Source organism: Thalia democratica, chromosome 5, assembly GCF_965202585.1.
Source record: "Thalia democratica chromosome 5, ktThaDemo2.hap1.1, whole genome shotgun sequence".
Classification (NCBI taxonomy): Eukaryota; Metazoa; Chordata; class Thaliacea; order Salpida; family Salpidae; genus Thalia; species Thalia democratica.
Window position 1 is genome coordinate 45,057,330 of NC_139169.1, and position 27,651 is coordinate 45,084,980.

A 27,651-nucleotide genomic window follows, 5' to 3' on the forward strand; every position below is an offset into this window, starting at 1 on the left:
ATATACAAGTTGAAGGAAAACTACTAAAAAGTAAACTTTTAACTATAGAAAAAAATTACTTCTATATATCTCTACATATTTTTACTACTTATTATTTTTTTTCCGTTTTGTTAAACACTAAATAATATTAAACTTATATATAACTAACTGTATTTTTTTTCAATATAAGTTTTAAAAACACTTTACTAAGTATATAATAAACTAACATACCTCTTAATAAGCCAAAAAATATTTAAACAAAAAATAAAATAGTTTATATAAATAAAGAAGTGTAGGTTGCATAAAAGTTTTATTGTATGACTTAACTTAGTTTGTTCTTTTTTTGTTTTTGGTCGACAACAAAAACAAGTAAGCTGTATTTAAGTTATATGAGCTATTTAAATTTTTTTCACAGAAAAATACTTAAAATGATGCAGATTTACCAGCTATAGTAGTAAGTGAAAAACATAAATGAAAATAAATACAACTAATTTTTACCTTACATCAGTTAGTACAAGTATTTCATTGTTCACAATAAAAAATTTACAAAGCAATTAAGTTAGTTTTTGTTTTGTAAGAGCAATCTTTACAAAACTTATAGCTAATTAAAGAAACTGTATACATACTTTTTTTTTTCTTAACATTGGTTTTTTTTGGTTTTAATGTTATGCAATATCATAATAAATCATTTGATTATTATTTCTCTAAAAACATTATTGGTGAGCTTTATTAAAAAAATTCTTAAAAATTAATTATATACCAAATAAAAAACAGTGAAACGCTATAAAAAAGTTAAAAAAGTTTTGTTTTTTTAAAATACATAAAAATAGTTGACTAGCCTTGTTTCACAATTTTTTTTTTAGTTTATCGCACTTAAAGAGCAATCATTGGCTTATACTAGTATTAAACATAGATTTGTCAAACAATCAACACTTGCTTGGGTTTTTACTGCAATTACTATATATATTTTCTTTTCAAAACGTATATAACTGTTTAGTATCTATAATAATTATACTTATGACGTAAACTTAATGAAAAGTGTTTATTTTGTGTTGTAAAAAACAAAATAAAATACTCTAAATTCTATACCTTGTTAGACATTTTCAAGTTTAAATATAGTAATAAAGCAAATTTGAAAACATTAAAATATACAAAGTTAGTTTGGATCATAAATTAATATTATATACAATGCAAATAGTACAAAATATATTTATTATTGTTAAACAAATGCTAACGAACAAGATAATAAATGATTTTTATATCAACTTGCGAAAGAGTTGTTTACATTTAATTTTTTTTGCTATGCAACTAAAAGTTTTAGGAGTCATAACACACTTAAATAGTTATATCTATTATATAGGAGATTAATTTAAATAACTAGAGATTATAGTAACTTGTACCCTTTTTTACTTAATGTAAAAAACAAAGTATGTACTACAGAATTGTTGTTTAAGTACCTATCTGTATTATGAAACAAAAGTTTTAAACAAAATGGTATAACTTTTATTAGTATAATTAGATTACTAAAAGTATGATTATATATTTTTAGAGAGAGTATTTATAAATTTAAAGTACAAACTTTTGTTGCTAGTGAATAACAGAGCTTCTAAAAAGATCGGCAAAATTTGTGTCAGTTTTTAAGTTTATTGGTTGAAAAAGTCTTCTTAAATTGTCAAAAAATCTTAAAGACAAAAACAAAAATGTGTTGTATACTATTTCAAAATAAATTAAACTAGGAAAACAACTATAGTTTAATACAGAGTTAGGTAAGTTCTTTTGTTGACAGGCCAGATGTAGAAATGGTAGTTCTTTGAAGACCGACTATTAGACATAGATTTTAGCAAGTCGCCCTTTTTTTCTTAATTGCATTAAAAACGAGTTTGAGTTTGAGTTTTAATAATTATAATTACTAGTTATAAAGTAAACACTATAGCTTACTTACTATTAGTTTATTATCATTTATGTAACCGTTTGAAATATATTTTTTAAGATCAAGTATATTATAATAATTTTATTAACAAAAATTACGAACTATGTTACTATCAATATTTGTTTTAAACATTGAACTAACTAAGATAAGTTGTTAATTTGGTTTTATACGAACTGTTTAAAAATCTTGAGAAGTTTATTATCGAACTACTTTATAGTAATTAACATTAAATAGTAAATACTCTAAATTTTAAGTCTTTAAAATATCAGAAGTTGTTTATAAAACCTAATGATTTTACACGTTTTAATTTACAAACAACGGTTAGTTTTGAAAATCACTGAACTTTTTAACATAGAATAAACTTATAATTAATACTACAGCCTAACGTTATTTACACTATAAATGTAGATCTTTTATCTCAAAAATAATTTCAAATTTTTTTAAACACTTTAGTAACTGCATCTAAAACCTCATAATTTGTTGTAATACAATACAACGAACTGCAAACAATAAAATTGCTTTCTGTAACACCTAGAGATAGTCTTTTTTTTTATATTCACTAGCTCTCATTTTAGAATTGCGTACGTTAAATCACAACTAAATCTGGTTCTGTTTTAAACTAAACATTTGTCGTGAAAAAAAATTTATTATCTATATAATTTTAGTATTTTTAATCGAGTACTTAAAATCAATTTCAAAATAAAACTTTTAGTTGTATAGACAACATTGACATTTTTATATGAAGTTAATGAGAAAATTAAAAGTATTTTTTCTAGCAATTTTTTTAGTTTAATAACATAGTCACACTACCGAATCTTAAAATTTAAATACTTTTTTAAAGATTTACATCCTTTCTACATAAAACAATATATTCAAATACTTGTATAAAATACTATTGTATTTAAACTAAGATAACTTTTTTTTAATGATTAGTTATTGAATTATAATCTTTTTTTTACTTTAAATAGAGCAATAAAATTGTACAATTAATTAACTTAAGCATTAGCATGAAACTTTAGTTACGTTATGACCAGTCACAAAATTATTTAAAAAAACTTAAAGCTTTATTCGCAGAGTTATAAAGACAAAGCTAATTTTAAGCACCTAAAAATATTTCTTTACATTGGTATATAAATAAAAACGGTAAAACTTTATTTCTAAAAGAATGTTAATCTTTCTATTTTTCATAAAAAACTAGCCTCCCATAAAAACTCTGAATATGTTTCCGAATTTGAAGAGTAATTTTGTACTTTACAAGTCTAACGTTAAAAAAAATCAATTGAAAAACTATTTATGTATAAAACTGTGTAAATATTTATGTAAAAACACAAAAACTAGAAGCATAAAAACCATATCAATTAACATAACATTAAACCTAATTGTATCCAAACATTATGTTATCAATAGTTTTATTTTTGAAAAAGTTAAATAAAACTACAAAATTAGATATCAACAAAAAAGTAAAAACATAATGTTTAATCAAGTAAAACTACTTAAATATTTAAAAGTAAATTGATATTTACATAGTTTTATTTATAAAAAGTAAAGGATTTGAGCCCTATAAAAATATAAACATATTAATATCTTTTTTAAGTAGATTGTACAACTTATGAGTTAAAAAAAAATTTTTAACAATTGTTATAGTTTTGATCTTATAAACAAAAACTATTTGCCTTGTTATTTATCATGAGAAAATTGTTTATAACTTCTATTAGTATAAAATTGTGGTTGTTTTGAACTTATGTCAAACATAAATGTTCACAATAGTATTTAAATTTAAAAAGTACTTTTTAAGGTTGTTTTTATTTTTTTATTTAGCTTTTATATTATTGTTATTAAACCTTAAATAGGTGTTAAAAACTGAACTTTGCGTCATTAGACTATTTCATTTCATTACATTCGACATACAATATACTTTATTTTATTTATATTATTATACCACTGTCTTTAAAATTTATTAATACTACAATTTTCTTTAGCCGGTATTTAAAAAATGCATACCCTAAGAGTTGTTTTGTTTCTGCTAAAATCTAACATTTTTTTTTTAGTCTTTAAAATAAAATAAAATAAAAAATAGCAAAGTGGCTTAATTTGACTTTAAGAAATACGAAGTAAATTTTGTGGAATCGTTGTTATTGTTTTCTTAATATTAAAGCGTTCCATAATTTAAAATTCTATGCAAATATGCTGTTTTTTGTATACTATATTATTCTTAAAGTCTTAGTTAAACTTTGATTAAAATTTTTTTAGTAGTTTCAAAAATAGTAGTCAGCCATAAAAATTTTGTTTTAATTAGTTCAATTTTTCTAAGTATTACTGAAGTCGTAATAAATTTGTTTATAACTTTTACCACGATAACTAAAGTTACAAATTAAGTTAATTTTGCGTAATCAAACCATTATGAAAAAGCTTTTAGACGTTGCGATAGTATTTAAAAAACTAATGTATACATAGTTTTTAAAAGCTAAGGATTTTCTCGTAATGAATTTCACAGTTCGTTTAGGTTTGTATATAAACATTATATACGTTATATGACAGTATTGATTTTTTATATGCCTGATTTTCTTTTAAACACTAGTCATGCGTTATAATAAAAAATCTTGATGATTGAAAGCTTTTTGAGTTTAAGTTTTCAAAACATATAAATTTAAAAACAACACAACTTCCTTAAGTCTAAATTCCGTGTTAAGTTGTTCAGTTAAAGTATTTGATATGTACAGCTAAACCTATTAATCAATACTTTGAATGTTTTTGAAAATAAAAATAAAAACAAAATAAAGATAATATGTTTTTCTTAAACTCTTTATGTAGTAAACTGTTTAAAATAGTTGTAAATGGTTTACTTCAAATAACAGTATATGTAATTAATTTCAACTTTGATCTTACAAAACTAATATTGTAATTAAACATATTCATTTAGATAAACGGTTTTAAAATAATACAAAGATAAATCATTAGTTTTAAACAAATCTCAACTCAATATCTTTTACGAACTACCAACAGGCGTAAATCAATATAAATAAGGCTAGTTTATTATACTTATGTTTTTAACAAATAAATAATTCTTTAATCATAAATTTGTTTAAAATTCATGTGCTAATAAATAAAAAACCGATTAACCTTTAAACAAAAGTTTAAGCATAAACACGTTTTTAGTACTTAAAAACATTCTAAATCTTATACTAATATTTTTTCAGTTGTTTTGTTGTGTTTAATAAAGATGAATAGAATTTTAGCAAAAATTTTCTCATATATTTAGAAATATTCTAGTAAAATGAATTATGTTATTGACAAAAAAAATGTTTTTATATTGTCTTTAGAGTAAAGCGCATTATACGTATAGTTATAATATTGATCTTTTTTTTGTACTAAAGTTTAAAAGTAGTTAAAGCTTACAAAACCACTGTTTTTAATCTTAACAATAAACTAAAGTTCAAGCAGAATATATTTTGAGTTTTTCTATGTAAGAAATAACTTTATTAGTTTTATACACCTTTTAAGAAAATTTATTGATTTTATGCTTAGAGAGTAAGCTTTAAAACTAAAACCAAAATTTAGAAAGTAAGCTTATTTGGATTACAAAATTCAGCAGACTTTTAGTAAAACTCTTTTTAAATTTGACTGTGTAATAAAACAATTTTAATAAAAAGAATTAAGAAAATTAGAAAAAAAAGTTTACTAAGTATTTTATGTATTTTTTATGTATACTTAAACTACATATGTGTGAAAAATTTAATTTATTAAGTTAAATAAAATTTTCTAATTACATATACATGTATATATATAGTTTAAAAAACTATAGTTTTTTGTACTAACTACTATGTAAACTATTTTTGCTGCATTTGAAGTTACATTCAAAAAATTTGTTTATACAGTTTGATAAGGTTCAAAAGTTTATATTTAGAATATAAAAAAGTTTTTAACCGTTATTAAAACTTTAAGTTTCCTTGTTTATGTTACAAGTATATACCAAATAAAAGTATCAACTTAACAACATAATAGGTTACTTGTGCTCGTGCTGTTAAAAACTAACCACTTTGCTATATAAGATTACTTAAAATTTCTAGCTTTGACTAGTAAATGCTTATTTACTATTTATTGAAACATAGCTCAAGTATTTGTAAACTAGTCTACCAAATTGCTAAGTTTCAACGAAAATTACTATAAATAAAATTTGGTGTACAAACTCAAATCAACTTCAAAACTTTTGTAATACGATCAATAAAATAAAAATCAGTAATTTTTTAACAAAAGTTAATTCTTTAATAAGTGTGTTTTTTAAACTTAAATTCTGATATTTTTTTTAATTAGATGGGAAAATTATTTTAATAGATGTCATTGTAGTTATAAAAGCTTTAAAACAGCATAGTTATTATCGTTTACAGTTATTTATTGAATATCAGGTTTAAAAAAGATTTCTCTCACGAATTTCGAAAGCTTTAAAACGTGCTGATATTAATTTGAAAAACTCACTTACTAATCACTCCATAAATTTTTAAAACTTTCTATGACCCTAGTTCACAATCTGTTTACTTTAAAAAACTTTACATGTATAGCTTTGAAATGTTAGAATATTAGATCTTCACGGTCAATTATGGCTGTCTTGTATAATCGTTTCTTTTGACTTTTGTAAATATATGCTGTTAATTAAACTGACTCATAATGTTTCAGTTTTAGCTGAAAAAAAATTAAAGCATGTCTGTAAATTTGTTTTATGCATCCTATACAATCGTATTTTAAATGCTTTAACTTTATATTTATATTTAAAAAAAACTATGCGTATAACACAACTTAATTTTTAATGAAAATAGAAATTTAATGACAAATCTTTAAAATATTAACAATATCAGAAGAGCCAAAAATAATAAAAAGCTACTGCTACTTGTCATTTATCATTTCTCGATTTATAAATAATTTTCTTTGAATGAAAACTAGGAATTTTAATTATTTTTAAGATAAAGAAGATAATTCTACACTTCTAAAGTTGAATACTACATAATAATATTTTTTGTTATGCATATAAATATTTTTGTTTAATAGCACAACTTGAAATGAGAATAGCTGATATTTATTAAGTATTAGCACACTTGTTATTTTATTTCGGGAAACTTTCAAGGATTTTTTTTATTTTTTAAGGTATTATTGTACAACAACAAACTTCTGTATTAAAACTATTTTAATGTTAAAAAATAGTACTTAATAGCCTTCAAAGTATATAAGCCTTAAACTTGTTAATTTAACTTATGAAAGTCTGTCACTTAAGGGTTATTGTTTTTATTGTTAAACTAGTTTAACATATTTTTCACAAACAAAAAAGTGCACGAAAACCCGCTCCACTATTAATATTCTAAAACGCTGTTTTTATGTTATTACTTTTTTTTTTCTAAAAACCTACTATTTAGCCGATCTGCATATAAAACCTTTATGGCAAATATTTAACTTATAGTATAAATGAGACACAAGGCATACTCAGCTTTACATTTGTTTTTACATTTAAAAAATTTCTCTTTTTTAGTAAAGAAATTAGTTGGAGAAATTCATTGGGTATTGAAACAAATGAAAAGTTTAGCTTACCTAGTTCGTGGATGTATTAAATACATAAGGACTTATGATTTTGTTACTCAAAAAAACTTGTAACAAACTTAATATTTCTGCACCTTTTAACCTAGTTCGTATCAATTATCGATTCTTATAATATCATAAATCAAGTGTTTTACATGCAAGGTGTCTAGAGTTACCATAAAAATATATTTATGTTTCTCTAGTGAATTAAAGATGAGTTTAAATTAATTATTTATATAACTCTTTATGTAAAAGTATTCTATATACTTTGAGATTTTTTGTTAGTTTTACTTATTGGATGTTTAATAATATTTCTATGACTTTATTGTTATAAGAAAATGATTTTTATGATTTACAGCGAAACTGTAATGTAACTTTAAAATTGTTTGTCTTGAACTTTAAAACTTACAGTATTCCTTACCATAAAACATTTTTTTTAAAACAAACTATATTTTCAGCTTTTTATAAACGCGAACTATAGTCATAAAGCGTTTTTTTTTTCATAAACGTTATTTGATTTATTATTTTGTTATTAGCAGCTTATTTAGTAAACTCAGTAAGTAAAATCAAGTTACTTTTTACAAAATTCTTATAATTTTATAAAAGACTCAATTTAAGTACTCAGGTTTTAGTAAATTAGACATCATCTTGCTAGTTGGCTCTTTACCTATCAAAAGGTTTGAAATAGAAGATTCAAAACAAAATAAAAAACAGATGTAAAAAAATTACACAAAGCTAAATTATGGTTTTATAATTAATCTTACGCAAGACGTTTTATGTAAAAACTCAACTTTTCTTCGAACGTACAAAATGTACAAAATTTTAAATCACTCTAAAACTTGTTGACTTTGAAGTGTGTTTGTATAATATTCCTATTAGAAGAAAAAATTAATTCACTTAATTTAGACAGCCTTTTTGATTTAATGCATACACAACAGCAAAAAAAAATTAAGGACTGTTTATACACCGGGTTGAAATTGTCAGCTAAAGACTGTGCTTGTTTTACCACCTCCCAAGTTATTTTGAAATATTTTTTATTATTGTATAAACCGCAACTATACTTTTAAAGCATTAAGTTTTGTTTTAAAATATTGAAGTTTATATGAAAATATTTTGGAGTATGTGAAAACTAAGCGGTACTTTTAAACTGTTTAAAACTTAATAGTTTATTTTTAATAAACTTTATAAGTGTAAAGTTTTTTGCAATCATACATATAAATTTTTTAACGTTTCAATTAGTACTTACTTTTTATTGCAGATATTATATTTTAGTTAAATAACTAAGTTTAACTATTTGTATTTAAGTAATTCAATCTTTAAAATGTGATTAATTATCGGAGTAACTAATTTTAGCCTTACTAAAGGTTTTTTAATTAACCGTTAGCACTTAATAAAAAAAATATTAATGATACTTTTTTTTAGTAATTTCTTACAAAATTTTCATTGTTTTTTGAAATCATCAGGTAAATTTTATCTTTAAATAATTTTTATTGTAGCTTAGCCGTTTTTTTTAATATTTACTAAATTCAAAGTCATAACTAAAAAATCAAAGTATAGGTTATATTTGTTTTTCAAAACTTTTAAATTTCAATTTTCAACAAACTATGAAATTACTTTAATTTTAAACACATTAAAAAAAAACAACATTAAAGTTATTTTTCTATGAAAGCAGTATTTTTCCGTGATTTTTTTCAAAGTTTAAGTTTTTGAAACGAATCTTAGTATTTATAGTTGTTGTTTATAGATTTTTTTGATTCAAAATATTTTATCATTTTTTTTTTTATTGTCAATCAAATTAACTTAAGGCTTAAAGAAAAAAAATCCGTACTGTTTAACTATCAAAAATATTTTTTGAATTATCTAGGTAAAATACTAAATAAGAAGTTATCTATCAATGGAAGTTTAGTAACAGTTTTTCTTATAAAACTACATGAAAAAATAAAAGTATCTAACTTGTAAGTTGTTTTTACCTAGACTGGTTTGTGTAGCTGTAAACTTCGTAAACTAAATTGAATTTTCTTTATTTTCCTATTAGATCAAAAACTGTTTGTTATTAGGTTATAAATTATTGGCAAAACAACGTTTGAAGAGAAAATAAGTTGTTAACTGAAAACACTACGTACTATTAAATTGAAAATATATTTTTGAATTGTTTTATTTTACAGTTTCCTGTTAAAATTTTGTTTTAGTTTTAAAGACTAATAAAATTTAGATAAAATTTATACAAAGGATACATTAAACGTACATTTAAAAAAAACAATTAAACTATTTGAAACTAAAAATATTAGATTAATATAGTCTTTATCAAGAAAATATTACTGTTATGCGTTATTCTTTTGCTGATAGCTATAAAAATTCTTTTTATTTCTGTTAATTTAGTTTGATTTATACTATTTTAGATAAAAAACAATGTACTTTATTAAACAATTTTTACAGTAGTATAGAAACTTAATAGTTTACTAAAATAAAACAGATTTAATTACAATTAGCAAAACTTTGTTATACTTTAAAATAAATTTAAAAAAAACTTAATTTTAGTACAATGCAGAAAATATATAAACTTATTTTTTTAAACCATTAGAAAAACTTAAAAACTAATTAAATTACGTTGACTTTACTTTCAATTTAATAAAGTATTTTCTAATTTAAAACTTTAATCGCTTTTCATCTAGTATTACTAAAGTTTTTAAGAACTAACACAAATAACTGTAGTATAAAGAAAAAAAAACAAAAGTTTTTAATTTTTATTGCTCGAAAATCCTTGTTCCCAAGAAAGATTAGTTAAAGGAAACTACTGGTGTAAATTTCTTAGTCAATATAAAACAAACACTTATTTCACGAATGTTTCTGACTTGATTCTTTACCATACTCAACATTGGTTGTTTACCTAGAAAAAAGTATAAAAAAATAAACATTGATGAGGTACGCTTTTTGAACCTAGATAACAGTGCGTATCATAAACAAATGCGTACTTACAATTTCTAAGAGAAGTTTAAACTTTTTAAACTAAATAACACCTATAATTGACTATAAAATATTATTCAGGATGTTTTTAGAAACTTTGCCTAGATCAGCTTTATTTGGGTTTAATAGGGTCCTGAGCTGTCCTGAAAGTCCTGAGCTGTCCTGTCCACAGTTTACTTATTAAATAATTAAAATATATGTATGAGACATTTAATTTAAACACCCGACTGCTACTTTATCAATGAATTATTTATAATAATTATTAAATACAATATATATGTAATTTAAGTCATTGTGATTTTATATATGTCGCTGTAACTTATTTATCGGTCAGTACTTTGTAAGCTCAATAACAAGTTTGGTTTTTTTTGTGTTTTGTTTTCTTAAATTTTAATTTTTTCTATTTTGATTTTTACATTTGAACTAACATATTTGTTTTATTTTGTACAATAATGAAACATACAAACTAAATTAACATACTTTGCAATATCAATACTAACTAAATAGTTGAAACAACCTCATTTATATTGTGACGTAATTATTAGATGTGATAAATGTATTTTGTTCATTTATTAACAACAGTAAAATTTGAATCAGTTTTTCTTTCCATTAACGTGAGTTGTTTGTTTATGTTATTATTTTTTAAAGAGTTACTAAAACACTATACTTTATGTATTCAAGTATATAAATTTTGTTTTTATAAAATCTTTCTAAACAATAATACCTAATAAATCAAAACTTATTGTTTTGTTCTTCAACCATTAAGTTTAATGAATAATCAAAGTTAATTGTATGCAAAAGTTTGTAAAAAATCAACAGTTTTGATCTTTTTGAATGGTCTTTATTATATGTATATATATTTTTGATTTTTAGTTGCCGCCCCTCAAGCAAAGCCTGCAGCCTGCAAAATAATTTTTTACTAAAATGATTTTAAAAAGCAACAAAATCAAAAACTTATAACTAGGCTTTTAAAATATATATTAATAAACAATAGTTCTTTAGTGTTGCTTATATAATCAAATTTCAGCTTAATTTCTGGCTTTTTTTTTTACTTTTTAAAACGTATATTTTACTCAAGAAAAACACTTTCTAACTTAATGCGGCCCGCGGTTAACTTTTTTTTAGTAAGTTTGCTTCGTTAACTTTTTTTTAGTAACTTAGAAAAAATTGCTGACTTTTGTCGTAAACTTTTTTCATTCTCCCGATATAATCTAAATTTAGCTATGTTGTTTGAATTTAATACGAAAAAGTTATAAATTACGGATAACTTTTGCTATATGCATAAAATTCATTTCAGATAGTTTTGTTTGTTACTTTGTAAGCACAGTTTTAAGTTGATCAAAAACTTAATTTTGGTAATAAACAGTTTTTAAGTATATTGTTAAAACAAATTTAATCATAGAAATAAATCCCAGATAATGATTTTAATAACAGAGTATTGTTTATTGAACGACAAAAAAAAAGCGTTCAAAATGTTTGGTCCTAAGACCTGGTCTCGAAAAACCTTCCAATTATTGAGTCGTACACCGTTTGGATACCTTTTAACGTCTTGTCCAGGTCATATAATATTTACAATTTTTATTACAAAATCAAGCACTTACTAAGTTTCACCGCTGACTGGATTGTCAAACTGCGATTCTTAACTAAAAGTATTATGATATAACAAAATGTGCAAAAAATTATAAAAGTTTGTTTAAATTTATGAAAGCAAAAAATAAATTTGTAGAAAATGCTGTACAAAAAATTTATTTTCACAATAATTATTTTTTTTTTATTTAACTACGTTTCTATCTACTTTGCATATTTTGTAATTTCAAATACTTTTTATGACAGATTTTAAACTTGCAATAAAAATTTTTCGATAAAAAATGTTTTTGATTATTACGTATTTTTTAATTTTACACTCGGTTTTTTTGAAAAAAATATTTTTTTAAGTAGAGCACGACCACGAACCCATGTTGGGAATGATAAAGCGGTGCGCGGCGTTTTGTGCGTTTTTGTTCCTGATCGCGCGGGAGACGGGAGCGCAGGTGAAGTCGGGGGTCGAGGTGAAGAGATAGGAGGATCAGCCGAGGTATTTGGTTTGTTGCTTAAGAATTGTGATGAGCTATAAATTGGACGGTGTGGAGGATCGCTCCTCAACGAGCTTTGGGTTCTCACCGCGTCGCACTGCTTTGAAGACATTCAAAGACACATTGTGATTTACGCCGGTGAGTTGCAACCAAGCTTAAATAGTTTTCCCAAATACGCGAGTGCTTACAGTCAAGCCATAATAAGTAGGGAGTAGTTTTTGAATGATAAGTTCAAAAAAAATCAAATGAAAGTGACATATGGTACTAATGCTGATGACATATGCTTAGTGAAAGCTACTAAAAAGTTTGTGTTCAACAATTTCGTCGGTCCAGCAACCATTGTTAACAAAATGGAAATGCAAAGCTTAATGCCTGAAAAAGTGTTATGAAAGTTTACGGCTGGGGAAGCGACAAGTGCGGCCTCAATACGACGAACCGACGCTGCGCTACGGTTTTGTTGTTTTCGAAAAACAGACGGACAAGCACCTTTACACAAAAGGCTCGCTCGAGCACAACGCTAAAAACAACCAAGAGTTTAACATTCCGCTTTCGAACGACTCGGGGGGTCCAGTTCTGCTGGAAGATGTCGTCTACGCCGTGACGTCTGTGGGCAAAGACACGGAAGTTTGCGAAGAAACAAGGGAAGAGGCGGTTAAAGTTTTTCACAACTTACACGAATTCATAGAAAGCACCATCAATGCTCACACGCCGATGCAAACGGTGCATCAAAACAGTGTACACGAAACCCCCGGTTTCGTCGCCGTTGTTCTCGTCAAGTACGAGTCGAACGGGGAGGAGTACTTTACGAGGTGCAACGGGGCTTTTTTGGATAAAAACAAAATTGTCACTGCCGGCCATTGCTTAGAAAAAACCAATAAAAGAAGTGCGAAAACCAACAAGAGAAGTTTCGACGGAAAACAGGAGTTTAGGAAAGATCGTGTCAGTCGAGGCTGCTGCGTTCCCCACAAATGGCATTGTTGAAACACAATCGGCCACCGCTTGGTTCCGCAGCGGAGACGTCGCACTGGTTTACTTTCGAAACGGCTTTCGAAGCGTTGGTGCCTCAGTACAACTACCATTAACAAAACATATTAACATGGATGAAAGTGCTGAAAAAAATGTCAGCTACTACATGCGGAACAAAATTAGGCTGAGCTACTTTAACCCGATGTTTGGAAAAAAAGAGTTCAGGAACAAAAATGACGCTTTGCAAGATAAAGTTTTGTCGATGGACGCCAAATATGAAGAATACTTTAGAAATGAAAACAGCGTGATAGTAAAAGTAGACCAAGACATTACTCCGTTTTCAGGTGTTGTACATTTCGTAGATGAAGGAAATCATAGAGTTTTGGCTATTGAGAAAGAAAGACAGAACGATGTAACTAAGAGGTTCACCATGTTGGAAAAACACAGGCAAATGTGGATAACAGGTTGCGCGAAAGAGATCGAACAATGGCGAGTGAGAGGCAATAGCGTAAAAACATTGAAAGATATGTACTGCAAGGCGCAAGAGTGACTTTATGAAGAACAACTGCAATAAAAAAAATAGCGCCTCCTATGCTTGTTTAGATTCTAATGTTTTCTATTTAATTATCCAGAAGTTAACTAGTTTAATACTAATTTAAAACTTCATTTAAGTACCACAGTCAGTGATTCAGTAATTACTTTATAGGGTACAGTCATTTATTTATCTGTTTATATTCCAATAAAAAGTGTTTCTTTAAATACTTAAAGTTTAATATCTTCAGCTGTTTAGACTAAAAAACTTGAATATGGGTTTTTTTAGACTATGATTTAGTTTTAAAACTGTTTTATTTCAGTATGCAATATTTTTAAACAGGATTCTGCCTTATTTATATTCTACTTAGCAAAACTATAACTTCAAAATTTTAATATTTCAAACAAAACTAAATTGAACAATTTCTTATGAAAATATATTAAGAAGAAAACATAAAAATTATAAAGCTGATATTCGATCAATAAGTTTTTTTTTTTAAATGGTTTATAAAATTTAATAGCAGTGTGTGAACTTAAAAAGGTCAATGCGATACTTTTCTTAACATTTATAACGATTTAATAACAAAAAATGCATTAAACATTAAAAAAATAGTTTAATTTTTTGTTGTTTCGCGTTTAGGACTTTTATTTAAAAAAACGTTTTTAATCAATAGTTTAAACTGCTAATTTAGTTTTTACAATTTTTTTAGTACCACTATATCGAGAAGTTCTGAAAGAAATAAAGAAAGTATTCGCACAAAAGGAAAACTTAACAGTTAAACAAATTAATTTACAAGCTAACCATCTAAGTATATAAAAACTGCTACAATCTAGACTGAACCAATGCATTCTGAAACTCTCAACATAGTTAACAATGAACTACTTCAAAAGTAAAATACTTATAAACATTTTACTTAAAAACATGTAACAAATAAATCCCATGCATACTAGTACTGTATATTCGATTATATTTTTAGTAAAATATCGCTTATTTCAACCTGGAACCTTCCAGGGGAACTCTGGTTTTCTTATCTAATAAGCATTTTAATCGATAACTTAACTACCTGATAAGCCTCGTATTAATGATCATGATTACTCTAAAGCAAGATTTTCGAAAGGGGCCAAATGGGGAGCCATGAGCAGTAAAGGGGCCATAAGGTCATAATTTGAAACTTAAACTAGATGTTCTGGAGTTGGTGATTAATAGCAAAGAAAACGGTCTTAGGTGTTTTTAGGGGTAGTTTTGAATTGTACAAATTTCTTTTTTAATTTCTTTAAAGGGAGTATTTGAAAAAAGGGTTTTGGAAACCCTGCTCTAAAGTATTGGTAAAGAAAGTTTGATTTAAAATATCTAGTCAAATAACTATGTAATATATCTATCCTAAAAAAATCGGAATCTAAACTAAGTGGTAAAAAACATTCTTCTAAGTTAATACCTTTAAAACCTATTATAAACATATAGATCAAATTATAACTGTTTAATATATTACATTGGTTCTGATTGATTGTTATTGACCTTTTCAAACTAATAAAACTGTTAAATAGAATCCTAGATCAGTTTTATTTATAAAAAGAAATTAAACGAGTATTTAAGGTGCATATTAATTTAGTTCTCAAGAAAAACTGAGATTTAAAAATCTCATGAGTATTTTTTTTACGTTTTTGTTATTTATTATAATTTTATATGTTAAGATTGTAACTTAAAAGTTTATCTGTAAAGTTAAGCCAACTGTGAACTTTAGAGTTTGAATTTTCTAGTTTATAAAATAAAGTATACGTAACAGATGTTTAATAATAAATTTAAAACATTTTCTGTATTGAGTAAAGTTGTAACATTTTTATTTTGTTGACTTGTTCGAGTAAAAAAAATTGCTGATTTTTTTTCTTAATGTTTATTCAAAAAACAAATATAAAAAATTGGATTTGATCACAGTCTCAAAATATACTTAAAAAGTTTTCGCAAATTAGTCTACATTTAATAAAGCTAACCTACTGTATTTCTAACACTTATATATATAAACTATAACTACCTTTTAAACAATTATTAGAAGACACATCTTATATTTTGTGTTCAACATAAACTTTGAAGTATAAAAATTAACTTCTGTTCAAAATCAGACTAAACACATGAAGTAAATCTGATCTAAATATCATGTTTTCTTTTCTTATGTTTGTAGAATCTTGTTTTTAAAAAACTTAGAAGGATTTTATTTACAGTTAATGATTTTTTGTTATTTATATAAAAAGTTTGAGCAGCCCGATAAAATGTGTCACATACACACTCTAAAACATACTCTTTTACAAGTATTAAACTGTGCCTTATTATTTCTTTTTTTTTGCAACTTAGTTTTACTTATTTAACAACTTATTTCTAATTGTCCTAATCAAGTAAATGAATGTATACTATTTTGGTATTTAATTTAAGAATAATTTAATGTGCAAGACCAAGCACAATAAAAAACTAAAGTTATCGATTTTTATTCATATTATTGTGATAACTAAAAAATGATTATAATTAAAAGTTAGTCTTTTTAGGTCGCTATTAAGAAGGGTGAGCTTCTTTTCTAGTCAGTAAGTCAGATTAACAGAATTTCTTTTGCTAGCCACGCAATCTTTAAAGTTTATAAAAGAAAAATCTTTTAACTTTTGAAAAGAATTTAATAAAATTGATATCTTATGAGTAATGTGTTGAAAATTGAATTAAGAGCACATTAATTAACAGCTGTTTTGTGCATATTGTTCTATTGCAATAGTACTTCAAGGATTAAATACTTCTGTGTGGCTGGACGGCCCACTGGATAATAAAACATTACGGTCGTGGAAAAATATTGCATTTACATAGATCAACATGATAATTTTAAAAGTATTTGAAGAGATTTTTGAGTCATTATAAAGCTTATTCATCCACTTTTAGCAACAATATTAATAACATTTTAGATCTGTAGTAAGTTTCTTCAAATTTAAATGTCTAAGCTGAATATTATAGTTAAACAGAAAACTAAAAGGTTATAAAATTCGTCGATGAAGCAAGATTATAGAAACTGAATTAAATCAAAAGATAAAAGTAATCACGTATAGGGTTCATTAACTAAATTGAGTTTTATGTAAAAAGGACTATTTTTAATTATTTGGTAAAATTTCGAGGTGTTTTATACATACACTATCTAAAACCTATTTTACTAAATAAAACTTGAAATAACAGTTTTACACTTTCAAAGTTTAAAACGTTGTTAAACATGATCTAGCTAGACTTTGATAAAGCTTAACGGTTAATTAATTCGACTACTAAAAAATTTTGCGCAAAAAAGTAATGTTTTAAATTAAAAAACTGTTTAAAAAGTAATATTTAATGTTTTAACTAATAAACATGACGAAATGAAAATTTCAAATCAATATGGTAAAGACTATTAATGAGTGATTTACATGGATTTCTAAACTAATTTTTTTTAATAACATTCACTTAAAAATAACTTTTTATTGAAAACATATTTAAATTCAAGGTTTGAAAAAAAAAATATTCAAATATTGAATCATAGAAACATAAATAGTAGATAACTAATACCAACTTTTAAACAAACAATTTAAAAAGAAGCATAAGTGGTCGAATAAACAACTAGTTTTTTTTTTTTAATTTAAAACTAGTTTTTTATCGGTTGCAAGAAAAGTTTAAAATTTAAATCTAAAAAAGTTTTATTTAAGTCTTAAGTAAATTCGCAAACTTATACAATAAATAAAAATTCTAAGTAAACAGTCTTAAAACCTGAATATAAAATTAAAACTTAATTATAAGTTAAAGTATTAGATAGTTCTAATTTGTTTTATTGAACGATTTATTAAATCTTGAAGATAGTTGCAAATTACAATGAAAATTTTATTTAATGTTTACTTTTTTAAGTATAAAAACGTTAAAAATACAAGCAAAAACACTTAGGACATAACTTTTAATTTTTTTTGACTTGTAAAATATTCACTAAGTTCAGAATACAAAAAAATAAAACTGTTATTTTATAACAACAGCTTATTCTTTATATATATTTATTCAAAAAGTTATAAGACATAATCAATTTAAACACAATACTAAAGCCCTAGTTTAATATTATTATAAATTAAACTATTATTAGAAATTTTTAACTAAAAGTATCATGCAACTACTCTTATTTATTTAAAAAAAAACATCTTCTAAAACATTCATGAAAAATCAAAACTGTTAATAGCATGAAATCGACTTATGAGAGTAAAACGCCAGTGGAATATTCCAAAAATCGCAAAGCATGACGTCACCAACTAAGACCTTCCGCTTCTCTCCGTTTCAATCAGACATTCTCTGACGAGAGCTCTGGCGTGGAGAATTCCTCGTTTCAGCCGGTCACTTGCGCTTCTGCTGCCTATTCATTAAAAAAAATTATTAGACTCAAGAGGAATGCAGCATCATTTTTATCAATTTTCTTATGAGTTTTTCCTAATTTAAAAAATCTATTGTGACAAAGTTAAGGCTTTAGTTTGATTTTACTTGAAAAAATATATATTACGAAGATCTCGATGAAAGTCAAAGTTGTTTAAATGTATTTTTTATAAAATTTATGTACAAGTTTTATGCACATTTAAGTTAATACAATTTTTAATTGTGCTTTAAAGAGGGTCCCCAACGGTTTTTTTTAAGTACAACAAGTATTTTTATCTATGTTTGGTATAAAGTTAAATTTATTATATAAAAAATTTCTTTAAAAGTATAAAAATACTAAAAGGATACCGTAAATCTCTTTTAAAAGTGTTTTTAAACAAACATAATTCTAAATTATACAAAAATATATGGTTTATAATATATTTTTCATATATAATCAAAACTTCATTATTTTACATTTAAAAGTTGTTAGAAACTCCAGAATTTTTATTGATATACTTTTTAAAAGACTTTATACTTTTCTAAGTTTTTTTTTTGCCTTAGTTGTCAAATTTCAAGGATTCTAGTTTTTTTTGGTAACCATGTTTAAAAAAAAATCTAACAAACCATCATTTGAACAATATTCAATAAATTGATAAAAACTCATTAGTCTGTTAGAACTTTTAACTTTTAATTTAGATTAATTTTATAACATCAGAAATATAATGCAGTACATAGTCATACTATTCTTTACAAAAAGCTTTCAAACTTAAAAAAAATATTAAAAAATAAAGTCTAGTGAACTTTATAACATTGCATTATAAAAAATTAAAAATTATTCTAAAAACAATACCAACAAAAAAAGTATATAATTAAGATGAACTTATATACTATTAATAAATAAAACAAAATTTAGTTTTAAGTTTACTACTTACCTGTTTTTACGTATCATAGAAATCATCATTGTTATAAATTATTTTATTATATACACGCATTAGTTTTAAAATAAACCTCTTACATTAATTAATGATTTCATTTCTTTAACACCATAACTATACTTGACAAACAAAGTTGCGGTTAATTCATTCATAATACTCTATACTACATTTTAAACGTACAAAAACTTATATATTTATAAACTATTTACTTTTGTTATTACTTATTTTTTTTATGCAAACACAATATTTCTAAAATTATATTATCATTGAAAAACAACTTATAATACTTTAAATGTTTTATATTTTAGAAACTGTTTAAAAGTATTTTTTTCCAAAAACAAATAAGCTCTTATATGAAAGCACAAGTATAAATTAAACTAAAGTTTTGTAATTTTTATACAATTAAAACACTTTAATTAACATTTGAGATGTATTCATTTTGTAAAAAGTTTCCGATACAAACTTATGAACAAAATATTATTATTATAACATTCCTCATAATATTAAATATTTACTAAATTCTATCTTATTCTTTAGTTTTTAGCCAAAGACCTACATTTTAAATAAAAATTCTTTATAGTTGAAAAAGTTTAGTTTTTATTAAAAATTTCCTTTGTTAGAAAAATTTAAATACTAGCGATAGACTTACTGTAAAGTTTGATATGATTACCTATAAATGATGAAAAAGATTGTTTTCAGGTAATAAGTTTTTTTTTTTGTTTTTTTAGTATGCGCCTTCCATAAGAAACATACTGAACTCTAACAAACTGTCTTAAATAGTATAACAAGATTTATAAGATACTGTAAAACTATTTTTAATACAGTTTTTCATATCAATAAATATTAAAAAAACAAAAAATATATTTGTCTATATGATAGATCTTTCATGTGAAGTCGAAATTACATTACTTTACATGTAAAACTTTTTTTTAATCCAGGTCATTTTAGTCATTTATGCTCAATTTTATTTTTTTTCAAAACTTTTTAAAATTTAGGTTTTTTTTGGCTAAAATTGTCAAACTCCAGGTTTTTCCATGATTCAAGGTTTTTTGGAAACCTTGATAATATCTCAAACCTATTTGAGTTTTGTAAGCGGTAAATAGTGTCTGACAGCTTAGATAAAATTCTTCAAAATAAAATCAACTTGTAAAATACAAGGTGGACACCTATATGATCTTAATAAATTAAATCTTTAAGTTGGGATAAGTAATATTATTAATTTAGTTTACTATAAAATATATACTGATTAAAGAAAACCTATTTGTAAAACTTGAATCTTTAATAAAACATTTGCCTTAATTATTTTAAAATAAAACTTCTACTAACAAATAACTAAAAACACAACTATATTTACAAATTAAATACGGTTACATGACAATTCAAATTTTTAAAAAATGTTTAAAGGGCCACAACTCAATAAGTAAAATATTCGAAGAAAATAAAATGAGTATGTAGGTCTAACTATGACCTACAAACAGTTTTTTATTTTACAAAAAGTATTTGAAAAATTAATATACTTTTAAACTTGTTTTAGCCATATCTCCAAAATGTTTCAAAATTTTCTAAGAAAAAAAATTTGTAGGTATTAATTAGACCTACATTCGCATTTTTGTTTTATTGAAATATACATTACTTTTTGATTTGTATCCTTTTCAAAAAATTAAGAAAAAGTAATTGTCCGAATTTGAACAGTCGTGCACCCATTAAATGCATTGTTTAGCAGATTAATGTAAACAAGAATAATGCAGAACTAAAATATATATAATCTTTCATTCATTTTTATGACAGTAAACATACTATTTTTATTGCTTGATGCATAATAACCCTGAGACTTCACTAACAAAATTAAGCCAAAAAAATTTCTATACAATTATGATTTAAAGCAATTTTTTACAGGTAGGCAAAGTAAAGAAGCTTAAATAAAGCAACAGTGAAATTAAAACATAAAATTCAACAATAGCAAAAGAGAGTATAATTTTAAAACATTTAATTAAATGTCTCTAAAAAAAAACTTCAATAATTAAAGCATTTAAATTTTAAATGGTAAAGGGAAGTATAATTCTATATAAGTTTATAAACGTATTAAGAAATTTCTTAAAAAATTAAAGCTACCAGTTTAAAACATTCCTATAGGAGTTACTCTCCAGTGAGCGGCCAAACATAAAGCTAAAACTTTTGTATTAATTACTGTTATCTTAGAAAACTTTGAGCAATATTCTAGTTAAAGAAACAAATATTTTCTTTTGTCAATTTAGGGAAAAAGTATGATACATACCAGCATAAGTAGGCTTGATGTCCTTGCCAAGCTCTTCAATGACAGCTAGTAGATCAGCATACTTGGTACTCTGCATCTGCTGCATTTGAGTATTATCCTGTGGTACTTTTCCAGACATGTTTCAGCTTTTAATAAACTTTAAATAACTGAAATCACTTAAATAAATTACTTTTATTTACAATAAAAGTTTTATCACAGATTTAACTTTCAAGAGCAATGTTTTAACATAGGCTATAACATAAAGCTGAGCTACCATAAAAACTAGCAAATTTATTTTAGTGTTTATATCATGTACAATGTTAAAACCTAGAAATCCAAACAAACAAAACCCATCATAAAATATATATGTTTTTGTACGTAAACACTTTAATAGACTGTTGACGTTTGGCACACTCTGCAAATTAAATATGAATCTTTAGAGCTGTTATTATTTTAGAAGTAGCGAAACGTTGTCAGTCTAATAAAGTACTAGCTTAAAAATAGTTGTTTCAGTGTTTAAATAAATTTACCACAAGTTCGTTTTAATATTTTAAATTCTACAAACTTTTTTTTTAATGAAGTAAAATTTTGGACTTTGTGTATCAAATAAATTTTATTAAGATTTAAATTAAAAAAGGTGTCAATAACTACTAAAATATAGTTATAAAAATAATTGAATAATAAACAACTTTTCACAGTTAAAACTATCACAGTGAATTAAACACAATACAATAGAAGTAAATAGTTTAAGGTGATAAATGGACCTTGTGATTTGGATGGTTTAATTTAAAAATAAACTTTGTAATTTCTGTGTTTCTTCATTCAAATTATTTTTGCCACAAGTCAAAAGCTCTTTAAAAAGTATTTTTAAAGAGTTAAGTTCTTTTTTATCTAAAAAGTTTTTCTCTAATGTAAACCTTTTCATCTTAGTTAAAACATCAAGAATAAACAAGATTTGGTCACAATTTTCATCTACTTCTACTTGACTTAAACAAGCTATAATTTCACTCATTGGGCATTCTAGTTGAAAACATTTTTTTAAACTTGAATTGTCAACAGCTTTCAGATAACTAAACTTTTCCTGATTGCTTTTGCATATTTTCCAACTTTGTAAAAACTGCTGATAGCCATTGGGGTTGTATATCAACCCGGGATTTTTGATAGACTTTGAAAAGTCTTCACTACTTTTATTCTTACATGAGCTATTCCATTTTTGGTAATCAATACCGCCCACCTTATCCTTCTTGTCAAGTGGGTTGAGGTGAGAGGCTTCAACAATGTTACGAAACTCTTCGTAAGTTGCCACTTTTTGATTAACAGCACGAAATTTCGCATCATTTCTTTGATTATAAACTATATCTGCTTTCACTGCACTGTTCAACTCTTGCTTCAAATGATCAAAGTTTACATCATCATCAAACTGAGAAGTCATTTCATTACTTTTACATAAGCCTGTTAAAAATTTTTGAGCATAAGCAACAGATGTATAAAATATAAAAGAATTAAGACTGTGACAAGCTTCTTAAAAACATTATTCAATAACTCTATAAAAATATTAAACGGAAAGTTCAATTGGTAAATGTAGTATTTTTTCAAGTAGTTTGATTTACAAACATTTTTGAAGTCAGTAAATAGGTTTAACTCAGAAGATAATATGTAAATTTCAGTTCTTTAAACTATTATTGTTTACAAAGCTATATTCAATTTACAGTAAAAACTTAATTATAACTTAAAATAAAATAGTTTGCAAAAATTGTTTTAAATACTTAACTATTTATAGAACTAATTCTAATCAATCAATAATCAAAAGACATCTTAACTTTATTTAATTGATGGGTGTATACAAATTCAATAACTATTAAAAAAAATTAACTAAAATTATAGAAAAATATCTCGGTATAATTAATTTATAAATGTGTTAAAAACTTATAGATGGTGGCAGTAAAAAATCTGCATTTTGTTTTACTATAAAGGAAATGTTTAGCTTTTAAAATATTACATGAAAGAACAGCCAATAAAATTTACAAGATACTATGCACTTTATTGTTTTTAACACTGAAATACAAGTTTGACCAAATAAAAAGTTTATTTTTGAATTATCCCTCCATTCCAAAATCCTTAGTAAACTCCACAAACTTATCTAAGTCTTTTTGGTTTACAGTTGGTCTAGTACTTTCTTTTGCTCTTAGCATGTCTTGCATACATAAAATTGGTTCCTTCAACTTGTCTCCATCTACATCCATCCAGCTCATTTCTATTGCACCAGCATCTCCAGGTGAGCATGGCGTGAGAAGGTCATCTACTATCACATTGGCGTCTTTGCTTGATGGTCCTCTAACTCTTTTAAAATGAGTAGCACGCTGGACCTTTCTAACTGGTTCCATTAATGCATCTCTAACGCAGACTCCAATATCAGCACCAGAGTATCCATCTGTTATATCACCAAGATGCCTAAAGTGCTGTTCTGTTAACTCATGTTTTGTATTTCCTATGTGAAGCTTGAACATTGTAACACGAGCTGCAGATTCCGGTAAGGGAATATAAATTCTCCTCTCAAAACGTCTTCTGATAGCGGCATCAAGTGCCCAAGGTAAATTAGTGGCACCAAGAACTAAAACACTGTCATTATCATTGTTAACTCCCTGCATTTGAACTAGAAACTCTGTTTTGACTCTTCTGGACGATTCACTTTCATTGTCGCTCCTTGAACTACACAATGAATCTAACTCATCAATAAAGATAATAGATGGCTTGTTGTCTCTTGCCATTTGAAAAAGGGTCTTGACAAGCTTTTCACTATCTCCTACCCATTTTGAAACTAAATCAGATGAAGAAACACTCAAAAAAGTTGAGTTGTCTGCTTCTGTAGCAACAGCTTTGGCTAAAAATGATTTACCTGTTCCTGGGGGTCCATACAGCAGAATTCCTCTCCATGGCTTTCTCTTACCAGTAAAAAGATGTGGAAATTTTACTGGAAGAATAACAGCTTCTTTAAGTGACTCTTTCGCATCATGTAAACCAGCAACATCGGACCATTTTACATTTGGTGTGTCAACTACAATGGCTTCAGATAGCTGATTTTTCATCTGCTTTTTTTGTGGGTCTTCATCATCATCAGAATCTGCACTTGTACCTTCTGCAGCCTTTTTTTTCTTGTCAGAACTTTGGCTTTTACTACCTTTTAAATCATCAAGATACTTTTTTATTTTTTCTGCTCTTGTCATGTAGTCAGCAACTCTTTGCCTTACATTATCTCTCAAGGCTCCTTTTGTAGTGATTTCATACTTAAGAGCATGCATAAAATAGTCCAATCCTGATTGATAAAGTTTTAAAGCCTCTTCATAGTCTTTTTTTGTTTCTTCTTCTGCAGCTCTTTTAACTAGATCTATAGCTTTATCCAAATTTTTTGATGTCATTTTAAGAAAATTTTATTATTATAAAATTCTGAAAAGGAATATTTTATTTTAATAATTAGTAAAAGTATAACTAATTTGCTTTATAAATTAATCTGCTTAAGTTACAGGATATTTATTAAGTAGGACATATGAAATTATATCAAGTTTATAATATTAAAAAAACAACTATTCTTCAAGTTGCTTGCAACTGTTATAATGCTTCACACATATCTTCAGAGCAAAAAAGAGTTTATATTGGCCAATTTTTTTTAAGGTTACAAAAAGCATATTCTGCGTATCAAATAGATTTGAATAAATTTAGGTATCCTATTTTGAAACACTTTTTGTAAAGAATAATTTATGTTTTGTGTTGTACTTTTACTTTTTTTTTGCTGCTAATTTCAATTATTGCATTATATTTTTTACAATACATATTATAGTTATGGAGGAAGGGTTGTTGTCTTTCTTTTCTTTAGTGATGATTCTTTTTTCCAATTATATAAATCTATTTCAAAAAATATAATGCAATAACTAAAAATAGCAACAAAACTAAACTAAAAGTACAACACAAAATACAAACTAATTTGTACAAAAAGTGTTTAACTTTTTTTTTTCAAATTTATTAGATACAACACAATATGTATTTTTGTAACCTTTTAAAAATTTTACAAATAAAAGTTTTTTTTGCTCTGAAGATATGCGAGAAACATTGAAACAGTTATTAGCAACTGAAGAATAGTTGGTTTCTTTTATTTATAGATATTTATCTTTGCAATTTGCATCAAGAACTTTGACATTTGTCAATAAAAAAAATAGCTCCTAAAATTATATCATATGTATAAAATTAAGCCACTTTATCTGGTATATGTTTTTCTGACCTTTATGCTTACATAAACAATTTAGACTTAAAGCTAACTTTTTTAATCAATTTTAAGATAAGTAAGCAAATAAGCTCTACTACAGTTAAGATTTTTAAAGATGTCAGTATACTTTTCACAATACTTAAACATACTTATAATTGAAACCTTTTTTTAAACTTTGTTTGACTATTTATCACTTATATTATGATATTATTTTATTTATCACAGATAATTTTACTTACTATCTAGTGGCTTGTAATAAATATTTTTTATATTATATTTAATTAGGCTATTTATAAATAAAATTAGCTTTAACTAAGCTCAAGGCAACAAAAAGGATACGAAAATATTCTATACCTACTTAAAAAGTATTTTGGTTAAATTTTACACAATTGAAAATCTATAATAGTCATAATTTTGAAACTACTAAAAAAATTTGAATAATCTTCAAATGGATTGTTACATGATAATTGTGATTTATCATTATCACTATCTTATATAATACCATTATATTATGTAAAAAGTAAAATTTTAATATGGTTTAAGTTATAGTATGCCTCAAAATTTCATTCAAGATACATGTCTCTATATACTAAAAACAGATTAAAAAAAATTGTAAAAAAACATTTATTGGTTTGTGAATATTTTTTGTAAAACTAATTAAAATGTTAAAGATTTTCATATAACAAAGATGTTTTTTTTTTAAAGCTGATATGTTTCTAGTTTTTATGAACTTCTTTAAAATTTTATTTTTATAATTCAAAAGGAATATATCCCAAGTAAAAATTTTTAACAAATTTTTATCATTTCACGAATATGAAAACGATCAGAATTATGAAGTTATTTTTATCTTCTAAATGTTAGTTGATTTTAAAATAAACAATTTAAGGTTATCTAGAAAATTCTTAAGTAAAGAAATATAATAAAATCATTAATTGTTTTATACAATAAGTGAGATTTTTTAGTTGTTAAAGCTAAAATTATTGTATAAATAACTTTTATTACTGTTGACTTCAACTTATTTTTTATGTTGGGTTTTAGAGATATATTAAAGGATTTTAAAGTTTGATTATGTTTTGCTACTCTTTTATTCAAAAACTTTCAATTAAGAATTTGTATAACAAGTAAAAGATTTAAGTTTAACAATTTTTTTTTGTTTTTTAAATTTATATTTAACTTTTTTTGTAGTAGTTACAGTCATTATTATACAAAACCATTACTCTTTTTTAAATAAAATTATTCTTATGCATTTTAACACAGCCTGATGTTCAGCTCAAATTTTAAACTTAAAAATTATTAAGGAAAGTTTATAATAAATAAAATATTATGCAAGCATTTTATTATCAAATTTTATCAGACAATAAGTTAGAAAGTTTTACTCAATTATGAATAACAATAATTTAATATAAAACCTATGTATCAGTCAAGTATAGTTTCATACCATTAGTGCCATAGGGAGTCCACCATTTATGTTTTACAAAAACTTATGTTAGTCTTTATTGAAAACTTTAGTTATATTTTATAAAATAGTTATTATACAACATTAACACTTAAAACAACTTCTAGAGCAGGATTTTTTTTCTTTATTAAATTTCAAGGAACTTGAAATATTACTAAAAACATATTCTTGCCTTTATTTCTTAATCATTTTGCCTAAAACTGATAGGAATTTTTACATAATAGAAAAACTATGTATGGTAACAAATAAAAATTTAATTTTTGTGACCAAAAAGAAACTACTAAATTTTTTTTAATAATCTTCAAATGGATTGTTTATCAAGAAATTAAGATTATACTGTGAAATTTTAAGAATATTTGT

At 24.7% G+C, this 27,651-nt stretch overlaps 3 protein-coding genes across 3 annotated transcripts; all 3 read right to left on the reverse strand.

The window, feature by feature from the left end:
* Positions 1 to 17,641: 17,641 nt before the first annotated feature.
* On the reverse strand, positions 17,642 to 21,750 carry LOC145835866 (cyclin-dependent kinase 2-associated protein 1-like). Its single transcript, XM_082943608.1, has 2 exons — positions 21,599 to 21,750; positions 17,642 to 18,389 (listed from the first exon to the last, which is right to left on the reverse strand). The coding sequence occupies exons 1-2, from the start codon at positions 21,714 to 21,716 to the stop codon at positions 18,289 to 18,291; spliced, it is 219 nt and encodes a 72-aa protein (XP_082799734.1). The 5' UTR covers positions 21,717 to 21,750; the 3' UTR covers positions 17,642 to 18,288.
* Positions 21,751 to 21,817: 67 nt separating this feature from the next.
* LOC145836992 (dynein axonemal assembly factor 19-like) lies at positions 21,818 to 23,166 on the reverse strand. The gene has a single exon (XM_082944759.1). The coding sequence runs from the start codon at positions 23,007 to 23,009 to the stop codon at positions 22,359 to 22,361; it is 651 nt and encodes a 216-aa protein (XP_082800885.1). The 5' UTR covers positions 23,010 to 23,166; the 3' UTR covers positions 21,818 to 22,358.
* Positions 23,167 to 23,370: 204 nt separating this feature from the next.
* Positions 23,371 to 25,017, reverse strand: LOC145836991 (vacuolar protein sorting-associated protein 4B-like). Its single transcript, XM_082944758.1, has one exon. It carries the CDS (start codon positions 24,991 to 24,993, stop codon positions 23,674 to 23,676), a length of 1,320 nt encoding a protein of 439 aa, XP_082800884.1. The 5' UTR covers positions 24,994 to 25,017; the 3' UTR covers positions 23,371 to 23,673.
* Positions 25,018 to 27,651: the final 2,634 nt, after the last annotated feature.